Source organism: Oncorhynchus keta, chromosome 34 (genome assembly GCF_023373465.1).
Source record: "Oncorhynchus keta strain PuntledgeMale-10-30-2019 chromosome 34, Oket_V2, whole genome shotgun sequence".
In the NCBI taxonomy this organism is placed as follows: Eukaryota; Metazoa; Chordata; class Actinopteri; order Salmoniformes; family Salmonidae; genus Oncorhynchus; species Oncorhynchus keta.
The window spans coordinates 54,230,848-54,258,225 of record NC_068454.1 but is presented as its reverse complement, the minus strand read 5'-3'; the positions used below and the strand labels follow the sequence as shown (position 1 = coordinate 54,258,225).

The 27,378-nt window shown below is 45.0% G+C and overlaps 1 protein-coding gene across 6 annotated transcripts in view; it reads right to left on the bottom strand.

Moving 5' to 3' along the window:
• LOC127915142 (plectin-like) overlaps window positions 1-27,378 on the bottom strand; it is a 177,321-nt gene that overhangs the window by 133,903 nt on the left and 16,040 nt on the right. Inside the window, exon 1 of one of the 6 annotated variants that reach the window (XM_052494091.1) lies at window positions 5,484-5,796. The exons of the other annotated variants lie outside the window; for them this stretch is intronic. Coding sequence (XP_052350051.1) covers window positions 5,484-5,529 — 46 coding nt within the window. The 5' untranslated portion in view covers window positions 5,530-5,796. Of the gene's footprint in view, window positions 1-5,483; window positions 5,797-27,378 lie in introns of those variants that run through there. 6 annotated transcript variants of the gene reach the window in all.

Genomic DNA, 27,378 nt, shown 5'->3' with positions numbered 1-27,378 from the left:
CCCGCTCCGTGGCTCCGACTCATTGCGAGCTCACAGAACAGGGCTCCGGGCAGCCGGAAATGGAGGAAAACTCGCCTCCCTGCGGACCTGGCATCCTTTCGCTCCCTCCTCTCTACATTTTCCTCCTCTGTCTCTGCTGCTAAAGCCACTTTCTACCACTCTAAATTCCAAGCATCTGCCTCTAACCCTAGGAAGCTCTTTGCCACCTTCTCCTCCCTCCTGAATCCTCCCCCTCCCCCCTCCTCCTCTCTGCAGATGACTTCGTCAACCATTTTGAAAAGAAGGTCGACGACATCCGATCCTCGTTTGCTAAGTCAAACGACACCGCTGGTTCTGCTCACACTGCCCTACCCTGTGCTCTGACCTCTTTCTCCCTCTCTCTCCAGATGAAATCCGCGTCTTGTGACGGCCGGCCGCCCAACAACCTGCCCGCTTGACCCTATCCCCTCCTCTCTTCTCCAGACCATTTCCGGAGACCTTCTCCCTTACCTCACCTTGCTCATCAACTCATCCCTGACCGCTGGCTACGTCCCTTCCGTCTTCAAGAGAGCGAGAGTTGCACCCCTTCTGAAAAAAACTACACGCGATCCCTCCGATGTCAACAACTACAGACCAGTATCCCTTCTTTCTTTTCTCTCCAAAACTCTTGAACGTGCCGTCCTTGGTCAGCTCTCCCGCTATCTCTCTCAGAATGACCTTCTTGATCCAAATCAGTCAGGTTTCAAGACTAGTCATTCAACTGAGACTGCTCTTCTCTGTATCACGGAGGCGCTCCGCACTGCTAAAGCTAACTCTCTCCTCTGCTCTCATCCTTCTAGACCTATCGGCTGCCTTCGATACTGTGAACCATCAGATCCTCCTCTCCACCCTTCCAAGTTGGGCATCTCCGGCGCGGCCCACGCTTGGATTGCGTCCTACCTGACAGGTCGCTCCTACCAGGTGGCGTGGCGAGAATCTGTCTCCTCACCACACGCTCTCACCACTGGTGTCCCCCAGGGCTCTGTTCTAGGCCCTCTCCTATTCTCGCTATACACCAAGTCACTTGGCTCTGTCATAACCTCACATGGTCTCTCCTATCATTGCTATGCAGACGACACACAATTAATCTTCTCCTTTCCCCTTCTGATGACAAGGTGGCGAATCGCATCTCTGCATGTCTGGCAGACATATCAGTGTGGATGACGGATCACCACCTCAAGCTGAACCTCGGCAAGATGGAGCTGCTCTTCCTCCCGGGAAGGACTGCCCGTTCCATGATCTCGCCATCACGGTTGACAACTCCATTGTGTCCTCCTCCCAGAGCGCTAAGAACTTTGGCGTGATCCTGGACAACACCCTGTCGTTCTCAACTAACATCAAGGCGGTGGCCCGTTCCTGTAGGTTCATGCTCTACAACATCCGCAGAGTACGACCCTGCCTCACAAAGGAAACGGCGCAGGTCCTAATCCAGGCACTTGTCATCTCCCGTCTGGATTACTGCAACTCGCTGTTGGCTGGGCTCCCTGCCTGTGCCATTAAACCCTACAACTCATCCAGAACGCCGCAGCCCGTCTGGTGTTCAACCTTCCCAAGTTCTCTCACGTCACCCCGCTCCTCCGCTCTCTCCACTGGCTTCCAGTTGAATCTCGCATCCGCTACAAGACCATGGTGCTTGCCTACGGAGCTGTGAGGGGAACGGCACCTCAGTACCTCCAGGCTCTGATCAGGCCCTACACCCAAACAAGGGCACTGCGTTCATCCACCTCTGGCCTGCTCGCCTCCCTACCACTGAGGAAGTACAGTTCCCGCTCAGCCCAGTCAAAACTGTTCGCTGCTCTGGCCCCCCAATGGTGGAACAAACTCCCTCACGACGCCAGGACAGCAGAGTCAATCACCACCTTCCGGAGACACCTGAAACCCCACCTCTTTAAGGAATACCTAGGATAGGATAAAGTAATCCTTCTTCCCCCTTAAAAGATTTAGATGCACTATTGTAAAGTGGCTGTTCCACTGGATGTCATAAGGTGAATGCACCAATTTTTGTTTAAAGTCGCTCTTAAATGTAAATGGTAAATAGTGGGAGAAGCAATTGGTGGCTGACTAAAACTTTTTGACTTAAATGTAATGTAAATGTAATGTAGTGTGAGAGGTTCAGTGTGCCAAGGCTACTTGGAGGCAATGCAGAGATGCCATTTTGCTTAAGTTAGGGTAAAGGCAAGAGTTTATACATTTTTTATTTATGATTTCTAATACTCCCATTAGATCCAAAAAGGACTGTTTGCCTCAGGCACAGAGGAAATCTCAGTTCATTTATGGTACGACATAAATAAAAACGCTTGTTAGGCAGAAATCGGAGGGATTCCAGGATATTTCCTGGAGTCAAACCTGATTTACTGTAGTTCTCTCTCTCTCTCCCCCTCCCTCTCTCTCTCTCTCCCCCTCTCTCTCTCCCCCTCCCTCTCTCTCCCCCCCCTCCCTCTCTCTCTCCCTCCGTCTCTCTCTCTCTCTCTCTCTAATAGACCTAATCTTTGAGAGGCATATTAACCTTGTTTTTTTATTTTAATCCTTTTAACGGTGTTCTTCTCCATTACTTCTTGACACACAGAGTAGATGGGAGGTAAAGTACACACGCATGCAGTTGGAACATTTCCTGTGTAATCAGAGGTGTTTCCTTTAGACAGCAACACCCTTTGTTCAGTGTGTGCGCGTGCATTCACTCATTTCGGTTGTGTTTGGGTCTCACCAGCTCTTTGCTCAGCTGCATTGCAGTGGCTTAATGGACTGAGTTTGGACAGTTCGAATCAAAACCTATCCCATACCGCTGAAGGCTTTTTTTTATTTCAGAAATTCACAGCCTATCAAATAGTGGAGTGGCTCATCCAGCACATGAGCTGATCATCCTTCCTCAAGCAAATGCTTTACCTTGCAGTCTGCTGCTCACTTGGTATTGACCCAGAAATGTGGGGAGTTTTTTTTTTAGACAGTCCAAAGCATCAATACACTATTTTAGGTTCCAAGATACCCTGGCATTTTTACACTCAAACACACAACGGCATCATCCCTCATGGGGAGAGTCTATATATTCTACAAGATACTATGACAATATCAGACTAAGACCAGAGGGAGAATCTGTATATTCTCTCCCTCTTCCCCAGGCCAACCATAAAGCTCCTATTCATCATACGGTATAGTGCAGAGCTATATATTTAGATGGCTCTGGTACAGTGGTGTGGTTCACCGTGCAGCAGGGCTACAGTGGGTTTATATGGCTGTAGATCTCCACCAGGAAGTCCAGCTCAGACTGAAATCGATCGGCGGTCTGGAGAGCTGATATACGAGAGGCTGCTGGGTTGGTGATCAAGGGGGAGATGAGATGAATCCCCCATCTAGGAGCCACTTCCTGGCAACGCACCCTCTTCCAGCACTCACTGATGCACATGTTATGTACAATGTAACATACACAAGCACACCCACCAATGCATTCGTGCAGGCACACACAAACGCAGTAAACACACACAAACACACCAAGTAAGGATATAGGCTTAAGACTGATCAAGATCGCGTATCACTAACTCGTCCTGGATCTCTATCTCAGTGCTGAACGAGAACTAGCCACTCCTCCCTGCTTCTTCGCCATGACTGCAAATTCCTCCATCTGACCGATGGGCATTGATGACAAGGTGTCATCTAAAATGTATCAGTAGGCCTTGTCCAAATGTAGCACCGCGGCGAGACACAATGTGTTCTATTAGCGCGTCAGTGTTAACAGGCTAGCCTAGGGACGGGGCGTCAGAGAGAGTGAGTGACATGTCTGGAATTATACAGAGCAATTGATCCGGGACTTCCGACGAACACAGTGGCTGAGAGGAGTGCTTACACCAGACTAAGACGGGAGTCAAACAGTATTACCCCCTCGCGCCAATCGTCCAATGGGTGTGGTAGAACCGCATTTGTGGTGTGCCAGCGTGAGGTTAGTGGATTTACTGTATCCTCACTCAATTCATTAAGATCACATGCACCGCACCGTGTGCACACACATACACAAACACCTTCTCTTTGCTCTCACACTCCCTGGTGATATGTCATCTCAGCTCTGCTGGCCGGGTAGCAGGGTCAAGGAGTGCCCGTCATGACATCATTAAGTCACACCACTGTCTGGTGCTCAACAGGATTATTACTGAATGACTTCATTTTTTTCACACACACGCACGCACACACACTTCCGGCAAACAAGCAGGTAAGTATCGTGGGCAACACCATCCACATCGTCATCCTCATCAAAACAATCATAATTTAGGCTATGGTCATGCTAAAATCTCCCGCAGTTTTCCCTGTTCAAAATATTAAAAATAAAATGGTGGTAGATAGATGTTGGTCTACATGGTCGACAGACTTAGTATTGTTTTGCTGATGAAATCACATGTCCGTCATTACATCATGACAGCAGAAACTGTAGTGGCATGATTTAGAAGCCAAAACTTGACTGGTTACTCCAGCATGTTTAGGAAAGACAATACCAATCTCTAAAATGCTTCATTCATAGGGTTTGAGTAGCTGTGGTAGTACTAACTGCTGGAAACGTGCAAGTCAGATTTGCCTGATGGGTGTGCATAGGAAATATGAAGTTGAGATGTTAGTGCTACCATGGCACACGTCAGCACACTACTACATACTCTACACAACTCCTCTAGGACTGCAGCTGTCTGTCAGGTCAGTCGAAGCAAAGACATTGTAGCTTTCCTATACAAACAATGCAGACTTAAGAGACACAGACAGACACTCTTGCCTTGAATCGTTTCTCGCACACGCACACACGCACGCACGCACAAACACACACTCTCTTTCTCTCTCTGAAACACACATGCAAGGATGTAAATGTCTGAGCTGGGAGATATTCTTCCCCCACTGCTCTGAAAACAATGGCATTGCCGGACACCCCTTCCTCACAGACAGCCTAAAAAACAAAAACAATGTTGCTTTAGGAAAATTCCACAGTAACAGAGTGACGGACAATTGTGACAATTGTGACAACTGAGACAGATTTTTCACCTATAAAATGTATGTCAAACAAAAGACAAATTATTGTACAGTTAAACAAACCATACAACTCCATGCACAAGGACTACTTTTAACAATTTGCACAGAAAATGTTAAGAACAGTGCAGATGCAAAGTTTGGTAACAGATTGACGGTTTGTGCTTTTTGTGTCGTCATTCTGTTACCAAACTTTGTATCTGGAATGTACCTAAAATTTTCTGTGGTGTCTGTCTGTCTGTCTGTCTGTCTGTCTGTCTGTCTGTCTGTCTGTCTGTCTGTCTGTCTGTCTGTCTGTCTGTCTGTCTGTCTGTCTGTCTGTCTGTCTGTCTGTCTGTCTGTCTGTCTGTGGTTAAGTACAATGAAGAACGCACAGAGAGTTCCTCTGTAAAATCCCCCGTTACAAGTATATTGTAACTCTGCAGTGACAGTACAAAGTAAAGTTTGCCCGCAGTCCAGACAGAAGGTACCTTTGAGAGAAATGATCTCCTGCTGAATGGACCTGTAGCCTTCCATTCTGACTCTCTGGCCTGCTGTTGATGGTTGATGACAGTTCTCTGTGATGTTGATGACAGTGATGATGTTGATGCCAGTTCTCGGTTCAGCTCCTACTGTGTACCTCTGCCTCAAGTTGACTTTGCAAGTGTCTGTGAGTCCTGGCTACTCCTCTACAGGCTTAAGAACTGCCCAATTTCTGTCTCCCTCTTTTTGCCCTCTTTCTTTCGGTCTCTGTAGTGCTGCTTGCCGGAAGAGGCTGCTGTGTTTGGGTCCCCTCTCAAATACACATGCACACGGACACACACACCTTGGGTGTACAGGAATATCCTTCTGTGGGAAGCCCCTCCCTTCTTCCCTCCTCCTCCGCCTAAAGCTGGCTTTTCACTGAGGACAGTGCCTCTGCAAATCACTGCACTGCACAGTCCTCTCATTCACCATGACTCAGCCAATGGTTGAAGGGCACTGGCATCCGCTTCATTATAGTGCAACCAATCACAGTGTAACTCTGCCATTCAGACTCATTACTGTAACAAGTAGAGTTTGAATGATGGTGAGTTGGCGGCAGAGAGAGAGCTAGAGAGTGGGGATAGAGTAATAGACATAATAGACATATGATAAAATCCCTGTGCCACACCCAGTTCCCGAACCAGACAGACCAGAAATCCCAAGTCATGTGGAAATGGAAGATAAAACTAAGGAAGGAAGATCCCTTATCGACACACAGAAATGTATAGGCTAGACACCATATCGCACACCCGTATAAGAGCTATCCCCGGTCAGGCTTGGGGGGGAATAGTGGGAGGACACAAAAACAGTAACCCACTCTAAATTTGACAGATCTGCATTACAAAAACATGATCACTGCAGAACTATTTACCCAGTAAAAGTCATTTAATTAAGAGCCCCATCAGCATGACTTTACTTTAGCATCTACTCTAATTCATACAGTAACTGTCCACAGTAGCAACTAACCAATGCTCAAATATCCCTGTTTAGCTGCTGATCTGACATTGAAATGCCACTGAAAAACTGCCAGGACTTTGTCAAATGTTCCAGTTACGGTCCATGTTCAATTTCAACATAACCCAACCCCATCCCATCTTTAGAGTCCCCTGGGTTCCTTCAATATTACACAGAGCCCCCAGGCTACACTGAAGACAGAGCGGCACAAAATCTGAGCATATTTCACAGCAACCTCTGCTCCACTCTCATGGACAGAGACAACTCTCCCTAAAACCACACAATAACTAATGATAGTAATGAGATCCTCATGTAAATGATTTGAATATGGAAAAATTCAATGGAAAAACAATGATGCTGAGACTCAGTTTAAAACGTATGCCAAACAAAAACAAGCTAGTTTCATAACAGAATGACAGTGAAATCCCCCTCAGTGTTTTATGTTATGAAGTTTTCCAAAATCTTTGTTAAATATCTACTCTGAATGGAGATTCAAAGATGTTTGCGTAAATAATGGGGTGTCAAATATGATGACACCTTGAGTTTGAAAAAAAATGATTTTGCTTATTGAACTACAGTAAGAGAAGTGGATTAACACCTGACTGTTTGGGTAAATAATAATAATAATATATGCCATTTAGCAGACGCTTTTATCCAAAGCGACTTACAGTCATGTGTGCATACATTCTACGTATGGGTGGTCCCGGGGATCGAACCCACTACCCTGGTGTTACAAGCACCATGCTCTACCAAATGAGCTACAGAACCAAATTGACTATTATTCTTCCCCAAACCCAAACAAGACCAAATTTGGTTGGTACGGACCAGACCAAATCTGAACCAATCATAGACGTCTATGTTACACAAGTTTCGACATCACAGTAGAGCACAATAGAGTACAGTACAGCACAGCAGAGTTCAGTACAGTAAATTATACTGTACTCTACTGTAGTGTGCTCTACTGTACTAAACTCTAGAGTACTGTACTGACCTATACTCTACTCAACTATTCAGTAAGAGCTGGAAGAGGTGACATTAACTTGAGAGGAGAAGGAGTGCGAGAGCGAGACAGAGAGAAGAGACAGAGAGAGAAAAGAGTGATGGAGAAAAGAGAGAGAGAGAGAGAGCAGTTGTCCAGATTGTTTTCACAATTATGAGCTGAACATAACAGTATGCCAGTGGAAGGACAGTAGCATGTGAACCAACTGTGGTTTGTGACTACTATATTTTCCTATTTTAGCCAATTCAATTGCAGTCATTCTGTTAAAGATTTTACGGATTTTGTAACAGAATAACACATTTTACACCGGCCAAACCAGGACGAAGCTGGGCCAATTGTGCGACGCCCTATGGGACTCCCAGTCACGGCCGGTTGTGATACAGCCTGGATTCAAACCAGGGTGTCTGTAGTGACGCCTCTAGCACTGAGATAGAGTGCCTTAGACCGCTGTGCCACTCGGGAGCCCAGTATTAATCACTTAATGAATCATAAACAAAATTGTTATCAGTAAAAATACTAATTGGTAGGTCTACCTTTATTTGTTACTTCTGCGAACTTTCATTTTCCTTCCTCATGATAATATATCTTTTTAAATACTGTATCTTAAAGATACAGTAGGTGAGGTTTTTCTAACATAGTTTCAAGACACTAAGCAATAAAACAGAAGGCAAGTCATTTAGGCAAAATTAAATAGAAGTGTTGATATTAGTTTGCAAGGGACTTAACTTCATTATTATTGAAGTTTTGATGTATTTAGAATACCTTTTAAGACTTTTTCTAGTATATGTTTTCTAAGACCCCTTTTCCATCAGTTTGACCAAAAATCCAAGCCCTTGCTTATTCCTAATTTGAGGGTGTAAAATGGTTGAAAAATGTATGTAGGTCTTCATTTATAAAAAATGTTTTAAAAAATTAAAAGGCTCGTGGCTTTCATTTGACACCCCAAATTTGAAGGCTTCTGTCTATTTGAGCTGGTACGTCTGTGTTGGTAATACTGTCGAAAGTGGAGCTAGTAGTGGAGCTGTAGTGGAGCTGCATAGCTAAGTGTTGCTCTGCACTCTCTGGAGGATCAAGTTTTGAAATCATTGGAATTAGATTATAATAGCTAAAGAGATGGAGAAAACACCTGTGTCCGGATTACATCTTCAAACTAAGGGCAACTGTGACATTGGCATCCATGACATGGAAACGAGTCCATCATGCATGATGATGTAAATGGGCAAGATCGTGTAGCATTAGCTAGCTACATTTTCAGATATTACACATTTTTTGTGTAATATCTTGACAAAAATTGGTTTCATTTCAAGAAAAAAGTATACTGTTAGCTAGCTAGCTAAAGTTAGCTGGCTGACTCCCTAGCTGACGTTATTATTAGTATCCCAGAGCTGTTTGCTTTGCTATAGTTAGAGCTTAATGTTAGCTAGCTAACATTGAACCTGGTTGGTTAGCTTCCATTATATTCATGCAATGTAGTAACAACATGATTTGGCACTATGTACATTGTTGTTTAACTAGCTAACGTTAGCTGGCTGGCTTGTTGACTAACGTTACGTGATGATGTGTGTGATTTTACACGGTGTTTACCTAGCTAGGCTCGTTGTTTAGCTACATGTCTTAAGCTAAAATGTACTGTTAGCTAGCTAGCTAACGTTTGCTGGCTGGCTCCCTAGCTGACATTATTATTGGTATCCCACAGCTGTTTGCTTCACTAGTTAGCGCCTAATGTTAGCTAGCTAACAATGAACCTGGATGGTTAGCTCCCAGCTTATTCATGCAGGGTAGTAATGACATGATTTGGCACTATCTACCTTGTTGTTTAACTAGCTAACGTTAGCACGCTGCCTCGTTAGCTACACACTTTGTTTACCTAGTTAGGATCATTGTTTACCTAGCTAGCTACATGTCTTAAGATAAAGTGTACATCACGCATTGGATATGGCCGGTGTCAGTAAACGTCTGCAAAGAAGCATAATGAAATTGTTGCCAGCAGAGCTGTTTAGGCTGTTTTCATGTTATCCATAGGTGAACAAGTGTGCGCTCTGAACGCTCCGAGGGCGAAGCAAGATGGGTGTGGCTAAAGCTTAAGAGGGGTGTGAACAATGCTGACTGGGTGAAGACAAAGATACCACTAGATACCAAAACAATCAAAGGCCATTTTCTCAAAATTGCATTTTCCGAGTTTATCAACTTTCAAAGCAGAATAACTTTCCCATTGTTCCTCAACAATGAAGTATGATATACCATTTTGTAGCTCTGAGTCTCTACTTTTATCCAATGTAAAAAACACCATTTCAAATTCAGCTACATAAGAACGAGTCCAGGTGGTGAGCCACATATAAAGTCTGACAGTTGACAGTGCATGTCAGAGCAAAAACCATGAGGTCCTCTGTAGAGCTCCGAGACAGGATTGTGTCGAGGCACATATCTGGGGAAGGGTACCAAAAAATGTCAGCAACATTAAAGGTCCCCAAGAACACAGTGGCCTCCATTCTTAAATGGAAGAAGTTTGGAACCGCCAAAACGCTTCCTAGAGTAAGGTGGCCAAGTTCCTCTGTGGAGATGGGAGAACCTTCCAGAAGGACAACCATCTCGGCAGCACTCCACCAATCAGGTCTTTATGGTACAGTGGCCAGGCAGAAGCCACTCCTCAGTAAAAGGCACATTAATTTTCTAAAAAGGTACCTAAAGACTCTCAGACCATAAAAAACAAGATTCTCTGGTCTGATGAAACCAATATTGAAATCTTTGGCCTGAATGCCAAACATCACATCTGGAGGAAACCTCGCACCATCCCTACGGTGAAGCATGGTGGTGGCAGAATCATTCTGTGGGGATGTTTTTCATCGGCAGGGACTGAGAGACTAGTCAGGAGAGGGAAAGATGAACGGTGCCAAGTACAGAGAGATCCTTGACGAAAACCTGCTCCAGAGTGCTCAGGACATCAAACTGGGGTGAAGGTTCACCTTCCAATAGGACAAAGACCCTAAGCACACAGCCAAGACAACACAGGAGTGGCTTCAGGACAAGTGTCTGAATGTCCTTGAGTGGCCCAGCCAGAGCCCGGACTTGAACCCGATCGAACATCTCTGGAGAGACCTGAAAATAGTTGTGCAGTGATGCTCCCCATTCAACCTGACAGAGCTTGAGAGGATCTGCAGAGAAGAATAGGAGAAACTCCCCAAATACAGGTGTGCCAAGCTTGTAGCGTCATACCCAAGAAGACTTCAGGCTGTAATCACTGCCAAAAGTGCTTCAACAAAGTACTGAGTAAAGGGTCGGAATAGTTATGCAAATGTGATGTCAGTTTCTTATTTTTAATAACTTTGCCAAAATTTCTAAAAAACTGTTTTTGCTTGAACCCATTTTAGAATAAGGCTGTAATGTAACAAAATGTGGAAAAAGTCAAGGGGTCTGAGTACTTTCCGAATGCACTGTACATAGAAATGACCCTATAATTCTGAAGCATCGGTCTGATTCAGAGTACACAACCCTGAAGCGCTCTTCCTGGAATGAATGGTGCTATTATTTGAGTCACAATCAGTATTGCTTTCTCTCTCCCATATAATAAAGGAAGGGGGGAGGAAACGAGTGACATACTGTTGGCCGCAAAGGAACTGGCAGTCTAGCCATTCTGTAATTTCAAGGGAAAATACATACAAAACTGTGTGTGTGTGTGTGTGTGTGTGTGTGTGTGTGTGTGTGTGTGTGTGTGTGTGTGTGTGTGTGTGTGTGTGTGTGTGTGTGTGTGTGTGTGTGTGTGTGTGTGTGTGTGTGTGTGTGTGTGTGTATAGGTGCGTGCGAGGGTCCATGGTTGGGGTCCCTGACTATTTCCTTATGGATGTGTTCCCTGCTATCCCAGTATTCCACAGCACCAGAGAGACTAAACAGCCAACAAAAGACACAGAGATGGCACAACTGTGTATGGGGTGACTGTTGTTTGGATTGGCTCACACCAGCATCCCTTTGGACCTGTGCCTCCCTCTCTTCCTGTACCTCCCGCTTTGTCAGTGTGACAGGTTGAATGAATACTTACCAGCATGTAACCAACAGAAGGCAATAGGCAAGAACTGTAATGAATTAGATGTGACAATAGCAACAACACTCCCCAATAACTTCCAGATGGGTGAGCTGACTAACATAGAAGTGGATCCAGATTAAAACTGGACTACTTTGAAATGGACTGCTCACATGTCACTCACAAGTGCAACAGGATGAAACAGGATAGAAGGTGTGGAGAGATGAATATGTCTGGCCAATGTAATTTTGTCGTATCGCATGCATGTGATTAAATGCTGCATGCATTTTTCCACACCGGACACACAGGAGTGCCTCACTGTTCATCATAAGAATCTCTACAGCATGTGTTAATGAGTTTGAGAAGAGAATAGCAGAGCTATACTGTATTCCCTCTACCCAACTTAGATCGGATGATCTGAGTCCCTAGTCCTTATCCAATATGTACTAGAGGTCGACCGATTAATCGGAATGGCCGATTAATTAGTGCCGAGTTCAAGATTTCATAACAATCGGAAATCGGTAATTTTGGACGCCGATTTTGCCGATTAAAAAAAATATATATTTTTTACACCTTTATTTCATCTTTATTTAACTAGGCAAGTCAGTTAAGAACATATTCTTATTTTCAATGACGGCCTAGGAACGGTGGGTTAACTGCCTTGTTCGGGGGTAGAATGGCAGATTTTTACCTTGTCAGCTCATGGATTCAATCTTGCAACCTTACGGTTAACTAGTCCAACGCTCTAACCACCTGCCTCACGAGGAGCCCACCTGTTACGCGAATGCAGTAAGAAGCCAAGGTAAGTTACTAGCTAGCATTAAACTTAATCAATCATAATTACTAGTTATAACTACACATGGTTGATGATATTACTAGTTTATCTAGCGTGTCCTGCGATGCATATAATCGATGCAGTGCACATTCGCGAAAAAGGACTGTCGTTGCTCCAATGTGCACCTAACCATAAACACCAATGCCTTTCTTAAAATCAATACACAGAAGTATATATTTTTAAACCTGCATATTTAGCTAAAAGAAATCCAGGTTATGCAATGTAACAGAATTTTATGTAAATGACATTTAGATGGATGGATGGATGCCACCCGTTAGATAAAATATGGAACGGTTCCGTATTTCACTGAAAGAATAAACGTCTTGTTTTCGGGATGATAGTTTCCGGATTTGACCATATTAATGACCTAAGGCTCATATTTCTGTGTGTTATTGTGTTATAATTAAGTCTATGATTTGATAGAGCAGTCTAACTGAGCGATGGTAGGCAGCAGCAGGCTCATAAGCATTCATTCAAACAGCACTTTCGTGCGTTTTGCCAGCAGCTCTGCTGTTTATGACTTCAAGCCTATCAACTCCCGAGATTAGGCTGGTGTAACGATGTGATGTGAAATGGCTAGCTAGTTAGCGGGGCGCGCGCTAATAGCGTTTCAAACGTCCCTCGCTCTGAGACTTGGAGTAGTTGTTCCCCTTGCTCTGCATGGGTAACGCTGCTTCGAGGGTGGCTGTTGTCATTGTGTTCCTGGTTTGAGCCCAGGTAGGAGCGAGGAGAGGTACGGAAGCTATACTGTTACACTGGCAATACTAAAGTGCCTGTAAGAACATCCAATAGTCAAAGGTATATGAAATACAAATGGTATTGAGAGAAAAAGTCCTATAATTTCTATAATAACTACAACCTAAAACATCTTACCTGGGAATATTGAAGACTCATGTTAAAAGGAACCACCAGCTTTCATATGTTCTCATGTACTGAGCAATGAACTTAAACGTTAGCTTTCTTACATGGCACATATTGCACTTTTACTTTCTTCTCCAACACTTTGTATCGGCTTTTTTCGGCCCTCCAATAATCGGTATCGGTATTGAAGAATCATAATCAGTCGACCTCTAATAGGTGCTATAGATAAACCACTGATACTAGGAGGTTTAAAGGATAAGGATCATGTCAAAACAGCAGAGAGATTTGTGCGCGTTTGAATAAGCCTATTACCCCGTTGAATGCATTTGTTGTCACACAGTAAACATTGTCTCCCAGATTAAATATGTCCAGATGTGAATCCCTATGAGACACTATGTTTTGTCCAACTGAAGAGACCAGATAGAGCCCATAAGTCTATTTATTAGCATGCTTGATTAGTGTGTTTACTGTTTGTGTTCAGTCATTAGTTTATTTGGTTGTCTGCTTGAATAGGCATTGAGCAAATTCAAAAAATGGCTGCAGGCGGCAGGAATGGAAACCGAATTCATCAGATGCGTATTGCAACTGCAGCCTGCTGTATGAGTCAGCAAATGTTTGGCCAGAGGGAGGGAGGTTTAATGGTAGTTCTCAAATGTAGTTCACCAGCATCACTGCATGTTTGAGTGAGCCTTAGTGACTGACTGAGATTTAGGTACAGCAGACCTGGGTTCACATAGCATTTGGCATCTTTCAAATACTTCAGCTGTGATTGATTGAGCTTGATATTCCCAAAAGTGCAAACCCCGCCCATCTTGGACTCCAGCAAGGCTCGAGCACACATTCAAAGTATTTGAAAGATGTCAAATGCCATTTAAAGACAAGTCTGAGCCACAGTACTCAACGGGTGTATTCAAGATAACAAACAGTTGTGACTACTAAGGTTTTCTTTTGAAGGGGTTGTCCCAGTAATAATAATCTTGGTCACATATGGTCAAGGATACAGAGATGGAACTTTGTGTCATTAGCAGTAGCGGGCATTTGTTAGTGACAAAGAGCCTCCGTGGAATGAAGTTATGAGGCAGAGGCCTTTAGTCGTAACAGTAGGGCCTGTGTTGGAGCTATGTGCTTGTCTGCGGTTTATAATGCAGAGTGCAGACTTATGGGGGAACATGTCAATCCCCACAGCCGTTTATTAGTGGTCCGGGTTACAAAGTGTTAACGCCTGCTAAAGGAATCCTCTTTTCTCCTCTCGCCAAAACCATGACGAATCCAACGGCCCGTTTCACTCTCCCAGTGATGTCTCTATTGCTCTGTGCACTGGTTTTCACACGTAGCTTAAGTCGAGATATTATTCCCGTGGAGGGTTAAGGGGAGGACTCTGTACATTTGCTGAGAGGAACAGTATTGTAGATTGTGCTAGCGTGTGGATGTGGATTGAATGTGGGATGTAGGATAGAACGCTTTCCAGTGCTCCCTTTCTTTAAATCTGCCACAGAAAGGCGGTGTGGGACAGTGTAGCACCTAGTATCGGAGTGGACACTCCCTCACAGTCCTGTCCATTTCAGAGGCGTCACAATTTCAGAGCCCTGTCCATTTCAGAGCCTTATATCCTTTCACCCCTGACTGTGTGGGCCCTGAATGTGTTTGCAGCCCCTGGCCAGTTGATGCCGGTAGCCCCGCTGTGATTGTCCAGACAAAACATTCCATCTCCCTGAGGTCACACAGCCACACAAATCTCCAGTCCAATGTGACAGCTTAGAGCGCAGGGCAGCGGCCAGGCCGGACAGATTTCCCGCAGCACTGAGAGAAAAGCTTTGCACAGAGGCCGTATCTGGTGATAAAACTGTTAGTCAATGGACAGGCCAAGGCCAACACACAACAGGTCCCAGTCTATTGATCACACACTACAAAGAGGACACATACACTCACACACTTAGCAAATATCCCTGTGAAACATCACTGTCTACTTCATTAAAGTCACAGGTGATGCTGGTAACTGAGGATCCCTTGCAGGTGCAGTTGAATAATCTTGAGGTTAAATACCACGCAGAGTGTTAGACACACACGGCTGCATTAAATGCACAAGCACACACACACACAAACGTGCACACAGACACGCACACACGGGAGATACAATCCCCTGTAAGAGTGTGCTGAGAGGGCAGGGTGCTTTGGCACACATTCTGCCCGACACACCCCCACCATTGTATCCTGCTACTAAAGGCGGTCCACTACAGGATCATACTGCCTTATCTTCCACCTCACCGGATATTCACTTCTCAAGATAAGAAGATCATGTCAACACACTGCAAGAGAACCCAGAGTTTCAACCTCATGCCCTCTGGAGGATATTGCTGAATACACTTTCGAAAAAGCCAAATCCCCCTCGCAATAACTGGAGCTTATCAACTTCCATAACTTTCATTCGATATTCAAAAGTCTCTAATTAGATCTGAACATGTATTTCAAACAACTGCTACTTAAGTCATTATTTATACCATGACATTTTATTGACATTACAATCTTGAGGTTAAATGTCTATACGCTGACCAGTACATGATGTGTGTGGCGAGAGAATGAGTGGGTACTGTCACTGTGGATCTGCTTCTCTACGTCTGCTTGCCTACAGTATGTTGACAGGCATACAGCATGCAGCTGCTCTAACTCTGCCCGGGGAGATGGTTTCCGACCCAAAGGGCTGGGCGGCTGGTTGGGTAGCGTGCGTTGGCCTGGTGCAGGAATGCTGGGAATGGGGCTGGAGGGTAACGGAGCACAGAAAGTGATGACTGCAGCCAGGTTTCCTCTATGTTCTGTCCCAGACCAGGGACCAGACCAGACCAGGCCCCAGGGTTTAAGGCACACACCCATGCTCAAAGGGAACGGACAGGGAAGTCAAGGTCAGAGGGCTGGAGCTGGACCATGAGCCCCGCTGGACACTGGAGAGATGCTGTCATCTCAGTAGCAAAAGGCAGACCTAATTCTGTGTGTTTGAGATGATCAAAACATGTGTCTCCTTCTGTAAAAATCCATGTTCAAATAAAAAAAAAAAAAATTGAGTACTCATTGCAATATTTGATCGTTAATAACCGCAGTACTTATTTGCTTGGCTGTAGTATTCCAGAGGTACCTTTATCTGAAGCCTGACACAATCTCCTCTTTCAAACAAGTGAACAGTGGGTCCAAAAGTTGCTATACGTTGTTATGTGGACTATGTTCCACTAGGGGCTGTGCTTACACTGTACAACCAAACTATCCCCAACTCTCTGAGTCAGGACTCTCAGTGGAGAAAGGGTGAAAAGACAACTATTTGTTTTCTAGGAAACGGTTTGTTAAATTACAGGAAACAAGACAGCAGTTACTGTCCAGACGGCAAGTAAATAGCAAAATGCTATTTTGGTCTGTTGAAGAAAACGAGTCACAAACAGATGGAATCACAATCACATATGTGCTTGGGCATGGGGGGCAATGGAGTAGTTTTACCATATTTCTTACATAAATGTATACGAAACAGCGTATTCATTATTGATGCTACCCTCAGTAACATGCAATTTTTTTTTTATAGGTTGCATACATGTCCTACGTCGGTAGAGTCCGCATGTTATAGTTTCACAGGGAGTATAGCAGGTTGCCATGGGAGCTGTAAACTGGATGCTCACATATGGCTCAAAATGTTGCCCTTGCCAAGGGGCTGTCTCCTTGGGGGGGTGAGTGAGTGAGTGCGTCTCTTCTGGCTTGCCTAGATATCGTTGCAGCGAATCAGCAGAAACAGACAGCCATTTCAGGGCTGAACATGAGTCCCACAGTGACAGGGCTGTACTGTCACCTTACACATGTCTAATAATCGAAAAACAAACTGCTGAGTGGAAGCCAACCACACAGCTGATCAATACAGTAGCACGGAGAGACTAATAGCCTCTCTCTCCCTCCTGTGTCTCTCTTTCTCCCTCTCTGTGTTTTCCTCCCTTTCATACTCTCCCATCTCTCTCCCTCTCTCTCTGTATATGCCTGGAATATGTAATGATGCGGGGAGTTTTTTGATTGAAGGCGCCGGCTCGGCTACTTTGTGTTCCCCCGGGTGCCTGGCCAGACTCATCCAAGATGTCTGTCTCTGCCTGGACCTGGGTACTGTTGTACTGATTCTGTTACAGGAGCCTCAGCATCTCCAGAATAAACATATGTCTTTCTCCTCTCTTTTAACTGCTGCCTCATAAGGGCCACATCCAGCAGGCCCTGGGGGAATCTATCGTCTGCAACCAAAACAGGTACAATACATAAAAATGACCACAGCTTTACGAGCTCGGTAAAAGCAGACCTAACGCTGTGCTCAATTAGTGAGAGCAGCATTCACTCTGGTTTAACTAGGTGAACAACTTACAGCCCCTCAAGGAGTCCTTTCCTTTATGAGACATCTAAAACTGTCATAGCTAGAATTTCACACGTAATCCCATTCACATACGATACAATGTTTTAGGATTATGCGTTATTCAAATCCAAATGATTGGTGAGATCAACATCCTAGCTCCAACAGTGTAATATATAAATACTAGAATGAGCAATGTCCGAGTGGCATTGACTAAAATACAGTAGAATAGAATACAGTATATACACATGAGATGGAGTTAAGATTACTGCACAACAGTACTATCAGAAGCAAAAACAAGTACTTCAAAACAAACACATCCACACACACAAGACATTAACCCTAGCGGTGACACGACAAGCAGTTGTCATGGCATATCCATGTACACAAACCTTTGAGCTACAGATTCCTAACATGACAATAGAACTGCAGAGTGACGATGCCAGCCAGAGGACATGACATTTACACTATACACCATTTACACTATACACATTTACACAAAACATTAACAACACCTTCCTAATATGTTGTTGTACCCCCCCCCCACCCGTTTTGCCTTCAGAACAGCTTCAATTTGTCAAGACATGGACTCTACAAGGTGTCGAAAGCGTTCCACAGGGATTCTGACCCATGTTGACTCCAATAGCTTCCCACGGTTGTGTCAATTTGGCTGAATGTCATTTGGATGGTGGACCATTCTAGATGCACACGGGAAACTATTGAGTGTGAAAAACCCAGCAGCGTTGCAGTTCTTGACACACTGCCACCGGTGGGTGCACCCGGCACCTACAACCATAACCTTTCCAAAAACATATGAAATATTTTGTCTTGCCCATTCACCCTCTGAATGCCACATGTACACAATCCATGTCTCAACTGTCTCGAGGCTTAAAAAATATGGTTTTAACCCGTCTCCTCCCCTTCACCTACACTGACTTTAAGTGGATTCAACCAGTGACATCAACAAGGGATCAAAGCCTTCACCTGGATTCATCTGGTCAGTCCGTGTCGTGGAAAGAGCGTGTGATGTTCTAAAAGTTTTGTGCACTCAGTGTATAGCATACTGTTGATGGGCAGCACTGTATCCTCTTATTGTTCTGTCCTCTTTTATCATACATAAAAACACGGTAAAGCGCTCGTACAGTGAAATGCTGATGCAGTGAACAGTGGAGCAGACTGAAACGGAAAACAGCAACTCCTGGAAAGACAATGTCAAAGCAAACTTCCATTGTCCAGCCAAGGGTTGCTGAATATCTTTTCATATTTGATTTTTCACGCTGCTTTTGTGAGCACTGATAAGCGAGCTCAGATAGGACCTTGCTTTTGCTACTGTTGAGAAATGCTGAACGACCTTGACCCCCGTTTGCTCTGACTGATTAAACATGTCTACAGGAGGGGCTACAACAGGAAAACCCAGAATTAGCTGCGCTCTTCGTGCTTTGATAAAAACGAAAACTGTTTTCCAGTGTGGCCATTCTTCCCCACGGGAGAAGGGGTACACCCCTCTGGGCTGGAGAGGTCAGAGACCAACGTTACATTTTATTTAACCTTTATTTCTGCAGGGAGTCATATTGAGACCCAGGTCTCATGTTCAAATGAGAATACCACTCAAAAAAAATAGTGGTGAAATACAAAACGGAATCAATAGCAGTCAAAAAGAGTTACCACCAGAGTTTCCCCACATTCAGGTATCTGAGACCTTGTTCACACATCTGATAAGTTGGTATTCCTTATACAAGAAGTTTGGGTAATGGCAACTTCTGTCACTCAGTGTTTTGCTTGGTATTGTTGAGGCTGGGGAATAACAGCTTGCGAGGTATTTGTCTCTGCCTCCAGGCATCACTTCTCCAAAGTCTTTAGCGTGTCAATATGCGGCAAACCAAGCAGCCTGCTACCAGGGTAGAATGTAGCAAGTGATACCTCAAGGACAATCTGTATTACCCCAGGGTTTTCTACGAGTGTGTGTGTGTGTGTGTGTGTGTGTGTGTGTGTGTGTGTGTGTGTGTGTGTGTGTGTGTGTGTGTGTGTGTGTGTGTGTGTGTGTGTGTGTGTGTGTGTGTGTGTGTGTGTGTGTGTGTGTGTGTGTGTGTGTGTGTGTGTGTGTGTGTGTCACGTCATGCATGTGTGCACGCATGCCTGTGTGTGTGTGTGTGTGTGTGTGTGTGTGTGTGTGTGTGTGTGTGCGGCAGCTGTGCAGGGTGACCTGCTGTGACATTACCGGCCCTCGTGGTGACTCTGTCATGCCGGCTCGAGTTGCGCAACGTGCCTGGAAGCAGCAATGTGCTAGAGAATGTCATGGCAGACCACTGACCACACACACACACACACACACACACACACACACACACACACACACACACACACACACACACACACACACAGACCGATCTAAATCTCTTCCACACAGAAGCACCCTCATTTCTCACTGATTGCTCACAGTAATAAACATATGACCTTTTAGGGACTTTGTTTGAGTAGTTACCCGCTAGAAGAATGCTCAACTGTTTCAAGTCCATTTCAATCCATACCCTCTCTCTGGAGCGGAAAACATGTTTCCATCAGCCAATTGCTCCTCTCTCAGTAAGAAGGACCATCTTTCATTTGGATATAAATAAAAGTGCTATCAAACAGAGCTTGTTCTCTCGTACAGTCCTCCTTCACAGAGCATACAGACAGACACGTCCGTTTAAAAACTCATCACAGCACAAGACTCCACATTAAAGAAGAGGTCCAATTAGGGCCATGGAAAACAACACACACTGTGGCCACTCACACTGAATCCATTCCATCCTGATACCTTCATCTTCTATGCATTCTGTGCTGTGTGTGTGTGTGTGTGTGTGTGTGTGTGTGTGTGTGTGTGTGTGTGTGTGTGTGTGTGTGTGTGTGTGTGCGTGCGTGCGTGCGTGCGTGTGCGTGCGTGCGTGCGTGCGTGCGTGCGTGCGTGCGTGCGTGCGTGCGTGTGTGTGTGTGTGCGTGCGCGCGCAACTGCAGGAGCAATAAGATTACTCCTATATGTTTTCATTGCTTACTGAAGCCTTGGGGCAGCCGTACCAGACACATAGTGCAGTCAATAGAGCCTAACCCTGGTAGCCCTAGACAGAGGAACAGAGGAACAGAGGAACAGAGGAACAGAGGAACAGGGAGAGATGGAGGAAGAAAGAGAGGCATTGTGTCAAACACAGTCCAGGTGCAAACAGTGTTTTTCCACATAATTCCCGACAACAGTTGAATGAAAGTCATGTGTCTCCATGAAAAGCTTAAAGGAACTGTTGCAAAAAAATGATGTGGGGACTCCTGCTTGTACGTAGCATATAATCGACCCGAGGTTGAAACTAAAGCAGGGGTGAAAAGTTATCTGGTACACTGAGCTGTCACTCCATCAAACGCTGACACCTGTCACTCAGCTAAACTGTCAATCATGCCGCTTTCAAACAAAGATGTCTGAGAAACATCAAATAAAGATGTCACGTCATGTAGTTCGAGGAGAAGAGATGAGGTGGACAAAAACCATGACTGTAAGCGAATGAGACGGCTCAGCATTTCACCGACTTTATCAGCAGACTGCAGATCGGTCTGTTCAGCATGTTCAGAGGCTCAGATGGTGTGTGTGTGTGCGCACTCCCTCACGTGTAATGTTTGACAACATTGTTAAAAACTGAATTTCAACAGACACATTACGCGCGAGGAAGTTCATACACACACACACAAACACACACACAGACAGAGACAGAGACACTGACACAGACAGAGACACAGACACAGACAGAGACACAGAAAGAGACACAGACAGAGACACAGACAAACACAGACAGAGATACAGACAGAGACACAGACAGAGAGCAGATTTTACTGTGGGACTTGCTGTAATCCAAGCAAACAGAACAGTAGCTTCTGCACAGCTATGCCTCTCTGACAGGAAACGGACAGTAAATAATTGGGAAGGCTCCCAGCGGACTCTGCAAAGTCCATATAAGGCCGGAGGAATCTCTGTAAAGCATCTATTATCATCCCTCCTGGCCGGTCATAGCTGGAAGGGTCTAGCCATGACCGGCCAGGACGTATTCCAGCTTTTGTCAAATTAAAGTCCAAAGGCGAAAAAAAATTGGCATTTTAGCTAACCTTAACCCTTTTCCTAACCTGATACGTTAATTATCCTAAGGTGCTGCACAAGTTCTCCTAACCTGCTACGAAAAGTCAAATCTGACGTTCATTTGACAAAAGCTGGATCCCGGCTAGCCATGACCCTCCTGGCCTTGAAGTGACCTCCCAACTGAGCTGTGTGTCAGTGCTGATCTATCCCGGGCTGCTGCTGCCACCGGCCCTAAGAATGCTGACATGGCAGGAATACAGAAACACATAGAGGCCGGGAAAAGACCCGGAATAACCCGCCGTCTTTCCCTCAGCATGGTTCAGACGCCTCTCAGAGTTAAGTCCGACGGAACAAAGGACTCTCTCTCTCTCTCCCACTCACACTTTACCCATCTCTCTCCCCCGCTCTCTCTCTCCCCCCTCTCTTTCTCTAACACACACTCCTTCGCTCGCTCTCTCTTTTCACTCTCACACACTCTGAGCTCGCTGCATTTCTGCTGCAACGACTTCACAGACATACTGTACAGAACATTTCCATTACTGAGATTTTCCTTTTCAATTTTTGCTCCGGAAAACTGCCAGCTTAAGCTCTTTGAAAGGGACCATTTTGGTAGCCACTCAATTAAGGAAAACGTCCTCATAATGTCACACATTTTACACAGCAGACAGCACACACACACTTTGATTTTCTACCTAGGCACAATTGTTCAAGACTTCCTTTAGCATTCACATGTCATTTGCGGTGCCTGGTTGACCTCTGCGTCAGTTCAGTGTGCGTGCGCGTGCGCACGTGTGTGTGTGTGTGTGTGTGTGTGTGTGTGTGTGTGTGTGTGTGTGTGTGTGTGTGTGTGTGTGTGTGTGTGTGTGTGTGTGTGTGTGTGTGTGTGTGTGTGTGTGTGTGTGTGTGTGTGTGTGTGTGTGTGTGTGTGTGTGTGTGATTCACAGAGCTACAGCCATAGGGGCCACTGTAGGGCAATGCTTCAGAGGGTGAGGGGCGATTTTCGAGTAGACACAAGCACTGAGGGTACTACTGGAAAATCACAGGTACGTTGTCAGCAAAGCAATTTAAGACAGCACAGTAGGCTACAACACCTGATTCCAATGGACCTGTGTTGGAGTCAATGAGGAGAGGGACAATGCTTACCTGTGAGATAGAACACAAGACAGACAGAGACACGTGAGCAGCATGGTTCTCAAATATATGTATTATTCAATTTCAGTACTTCTGCGGCAAGCTAAATGCAAGTGGTATGTGAATAGCTTCATACACACTGCATATGTATGGATTTCCATTTCAAAGTGGTTACACAAACACACTAAAAAGGGTATATTTAAAGTAACACTTTTGAGAGTCCTTAATTCAGCCGGTCGACGGGAGACGGACATGCATGGAGAGTCTTAGAGAAAGAGAGAGGGGGAGTGAGAGAGAGACAGAGAGACAGAGAGAGAGAGAGAGAGAGACAGATAGAGAGAGAGCAGTGATTCATGGAGATCTGACCTGTCACTGACCCTGATCCTTAGAATCCCCATCACTTCAGCCTATCAGCCACAAGAAGCTCCTCGGGCCCACCACACACACATCACTCACTAGCCTGTCCATTGGGGAAACCTGATCTGCCAGCTCATATACACACTGAGCAATAATATAAACGCAACGTGCAACAATTTCAACGCTTTTACAGAGTTACAGTTCATGTAAGGAAATCAAGCAATTTAAATAAATTCAGTAGGCTCTAATCCAGGGACCATCTACGGGACGCAGCTACGGGACGGTTTCTTTTGAGAGGATGGTCGGGGGGACGGAACGTAATTACAAATCATTTGTAGAGTGCAAATTGACCACAGGAAGCCGAATAGATATAATATTTGACCAAAACATAATGATTTCAAACCTTGCTTACACTTGTATATGATCACATCTCTCTATTATGTGTGGAAAAAATTGGGAACAGATTTTCTAAATTAAAATCACTTGGAGCTGATTTCCTTGTGTTTTTACAGTTTTTTATGTCTAACAATGAAAATAAAATATATATCTATTTTTTTTTTCAGAAAACTTGGGGGGCCGAATAAAACCAACCAGTCGGGGAACCCTGCACTAAATCTATGGATTTCACATGACTGAGCAAGTGCGTGGCATTGGCTGCGCCCCTGTCCAGTCATGTGAAATCCATAGATTAGGGCAGGGTTCCCCAACTGGCGGCCCACGAGCTGAATTTGACCCACGGTTGGCTTTATTTGGCCCCCCAAAAACATTTCAAAACTATAAAAACACCAGGAAATCAGCTCCAAGTGATTTTAATTAGGGAAATCTGTAGTCTGTGGTTGTGAGGCCGGTTGGATGCACTGCCAAGATCTCTAAAACGCCATTGGAGGCGGCTTATGGTTGAGAAATTAACATTTAATTGTCTGGAAACAGCTATGTTGGACATTCCTGCTGGCAGCATACCAACTGCACACAACCTCAAATCTTGAGAAATCTGTAGGATTGTTTTGTGTGACAACTGATCATGTGTTGTGCAGCTGTGTAATGATCATGCTGTTTAATCAGCTTCTTGATATGCCACACCTGTCAGGGGGATGGATTATCTTGACAAAGGAAAAATGCTCACTGACAGGGACGTATACAAATTTGTGCACAAAATTTCAAAGGAATAAGCTTTTTGTGCATACAGAAAATGTCTGGGATCTTTTACTTCAGCTCATGAAACATGGGACCAACACTTTACATTTGCGTTTATATTTCTGTTCAGTATATACAGTATACGCACTCACTCACCGCTTTAAAGCAGACAAAGTCACTACAGTCGCACATTACATAGCAACAGTAGAATAGACACCACTGGTTTTAAATAGTTTGTTCATTCATCAAGCTGGGTGACTGACCACTTCCCAAAGGACTTTACACAAGGCCCCTAAATATAACTTAAGTCATCCACTGACAGATTCTTCATTGATCTATGGAGATTCATCAAGTTCGGCTTGTCACAACCACAGTCTTTTCTTGTGAGTGCACCCCTCACTTTCTGCAACCTGCAACCTTTGTTTTTAGCATGAGTAAAGATTCCATCATTCCATAGCATAAGCACATTTATATCAAATCAAACTATTAACCACAGTCCATATATGTCTGTGTTTAATAACCCAGAATAAGATGGTACAATCAAAGTCTGCCCTCGAGCCAAAAATAACTATTTAATTGGCTGGCCGAATAAGGCTGAGGTTATATTTGTGGGTTATTTTAAGCCTCCGCGGAAAAGGGAGGCGCCATGGAAGTTGGCGGTGGGAGAGAGCGTGGATGCCAACCGTAGTCCGCCCGTCCGCCCGGCACGTCCATCCAGACTGGGGCAATCCCCCTCACCAGTGACGACCCGTCTACATCACCTGTCGTCACAAATTGCATTAGAGGACGCTGGGAAGCCGGCCAGCCACAGTAGCCCACCTGCCTCCCTCACTCCCTTCGCCATGCTGGGACAATGAGACAGCACAAGTGAATGAAATAGGTAGAGCACAGGCTGACTAACTTCCAAGGAGGGATATGTTCTATACACAAACTCTGGCGAACGTAAGACAGTAGTGTCATGTTGTCTCCCGAGCTGCAAATGAACCAAAGAGAAATTTTGACTAACTCCTACAGAGGGATACATTTATATATATATATAGACACTTACAAATGTATTGCATTATTGTTATCCATTAATGTTGTCCGTCTTCCTGATATGACAGTGGATCAAAGAACACAGGCTGAGTGACTCCTAGAGAGGGACACATTGTCACGACTCCAACCGAAGGTGGCTCCCCTTCCCGTTCGGGTGGCGCTCGGCGGTCGTCGTCGCCGGCCTACTAGCTGCCACTGATTCTTTCCTCCCCCTCCTTATGTGTTTATTGGTTACACCTGTTTTGAGTTTGTTGTAATTAGTTGGGCTTTATTAGTCAGCCGGCCCGCCTGTTTCTTTGTGCGGGATTAAATATTGTAACCTTTGTGTTTGGTGTAGACGAACGTGTTGGTTTATGTTCGTGGAGTTTGCTGGACAGTTTTCGTCCCCCGTGACTGGGGCGTTTGTTTTGAGCACCCAGTGTTTTGTGGGGTGGCCGTTGTTCACCATGAGTGCATTGAAAGAGCACTATATTGAACTCTCTGTTTCCTGCGCCTGACTTCCCACTCACGACACCCAGAACGTTACACACATTCTATGTACTGTACATACTGTGATGAATGTAAGACCCAAGTGTCATGTTGTCCATCTGGCGGTATGACAGAATGGGGGACGGACGGTGAGAATTTTCAAATAGTTGTTTCATCACCCAGGGGGATACGTCTTCTACCGGAGATAAACTCTGACTAGTGAAATGGAGGAGCATCAGTACAAAGTACCAGAGCAATGGTTTAGCATTCTAATTCAGACATATTTACCTCATCTCACATAATATGCATCACCAACTTTCTTCTCTCATTGAATATAATCATTTCTGAATCGAGGTCATTCGAGTGGTCCATAATCTGGCACTTCTATGGCAACCACTCCTCCTTCCAACAGTGAGGCGAGAAGCACACTTACAGCTCAAAACAAATGGGGAATTCTCCGGTGAGTGGTGAGTGTGGACAATGAAATGAAATCTCCCAGTGAAACACCAACACTGTCACGGTATGCTGCCCTGGCTAAAGACGCCAAGCGGAAGAACAAACTAGACATATGAACTGCGAGCCACCTGGCAATGTTTACAGACTAAATACTAAATACTACTCTATTATCGGACATCAGCAGGCACACTAGGTCCTACTATATGCCGAGAGATACGCAGAGAAGAACCAGAACCAGAGTTGAAGGCAAAAGGGGGTTTTACAAGAAGTCTGATGAGTCATGACCTGAGATTCACCTGTGCATGATAGTGAGGAAACACCACTGAAAGGAACACAGGTTCAGATTAAAACAATTAACTCAAGAAATCAAGAGACAGAATGAGACACACTGGGGGGGATGGCGAAAGACAGAGAAAGAAAGAGAGAGAGAGACAGAGATACTGGTAGGGATGGCGAGAGACAGAGAGTGGGGGTGATACAGAGAGAGACAGAGACTGGGAGGAATGGAGAGAGAGAAAGAGACAGACAGAGATACAGGGACGGACAGAGAGCAAAAGAGAGAGCGGGGTCTGAGACAGAGAGGGAGAGATGGAGAGAGACAGATGAGCAGCTCATTGCCTCCCTGACTCCTGTGCCTTAATAAGGAGAGCAGAGCAGGACAGTCTTGCCTGTTTTACGTTCCATGCCTGTAGGACAGATACTGTGAATACAGAACACAGAGTAACGTCTCAAATATAAACACCTGCCTGGCTGCCACCGTTCTTGGCCATGCGTTCTATAACCCCCCCGCCCAAAAAAAAACACACGCAGACACACACACACACAGTGACCTCAGCTCAACACGTGTATGCATGCCCCCCCCACAAATAGTTCACAAACAGAAACCCACAAACGTGCAGATCCATCCAGCAACAGCTAAATTGATTCAGCACCGGGGCTCATTCTCCAGATCCTCTCGGGGAAAAAAAAAAAACTGGGGCGATATTTATAGATGAGCTCTCTGTTTTCTGAAGGAAGGACTGGCTGGAAGGACTACTTCCTCGGGGAAAGCAGAACGGGGATACATAAAGGGGAGCAAAATGCATGGAGAAGGAGAGAGAAGGGACACCAGGATGAGAGAGATGGAGGGAGTTAGAGCTTTGATATCCAGAACAGTAAAGGA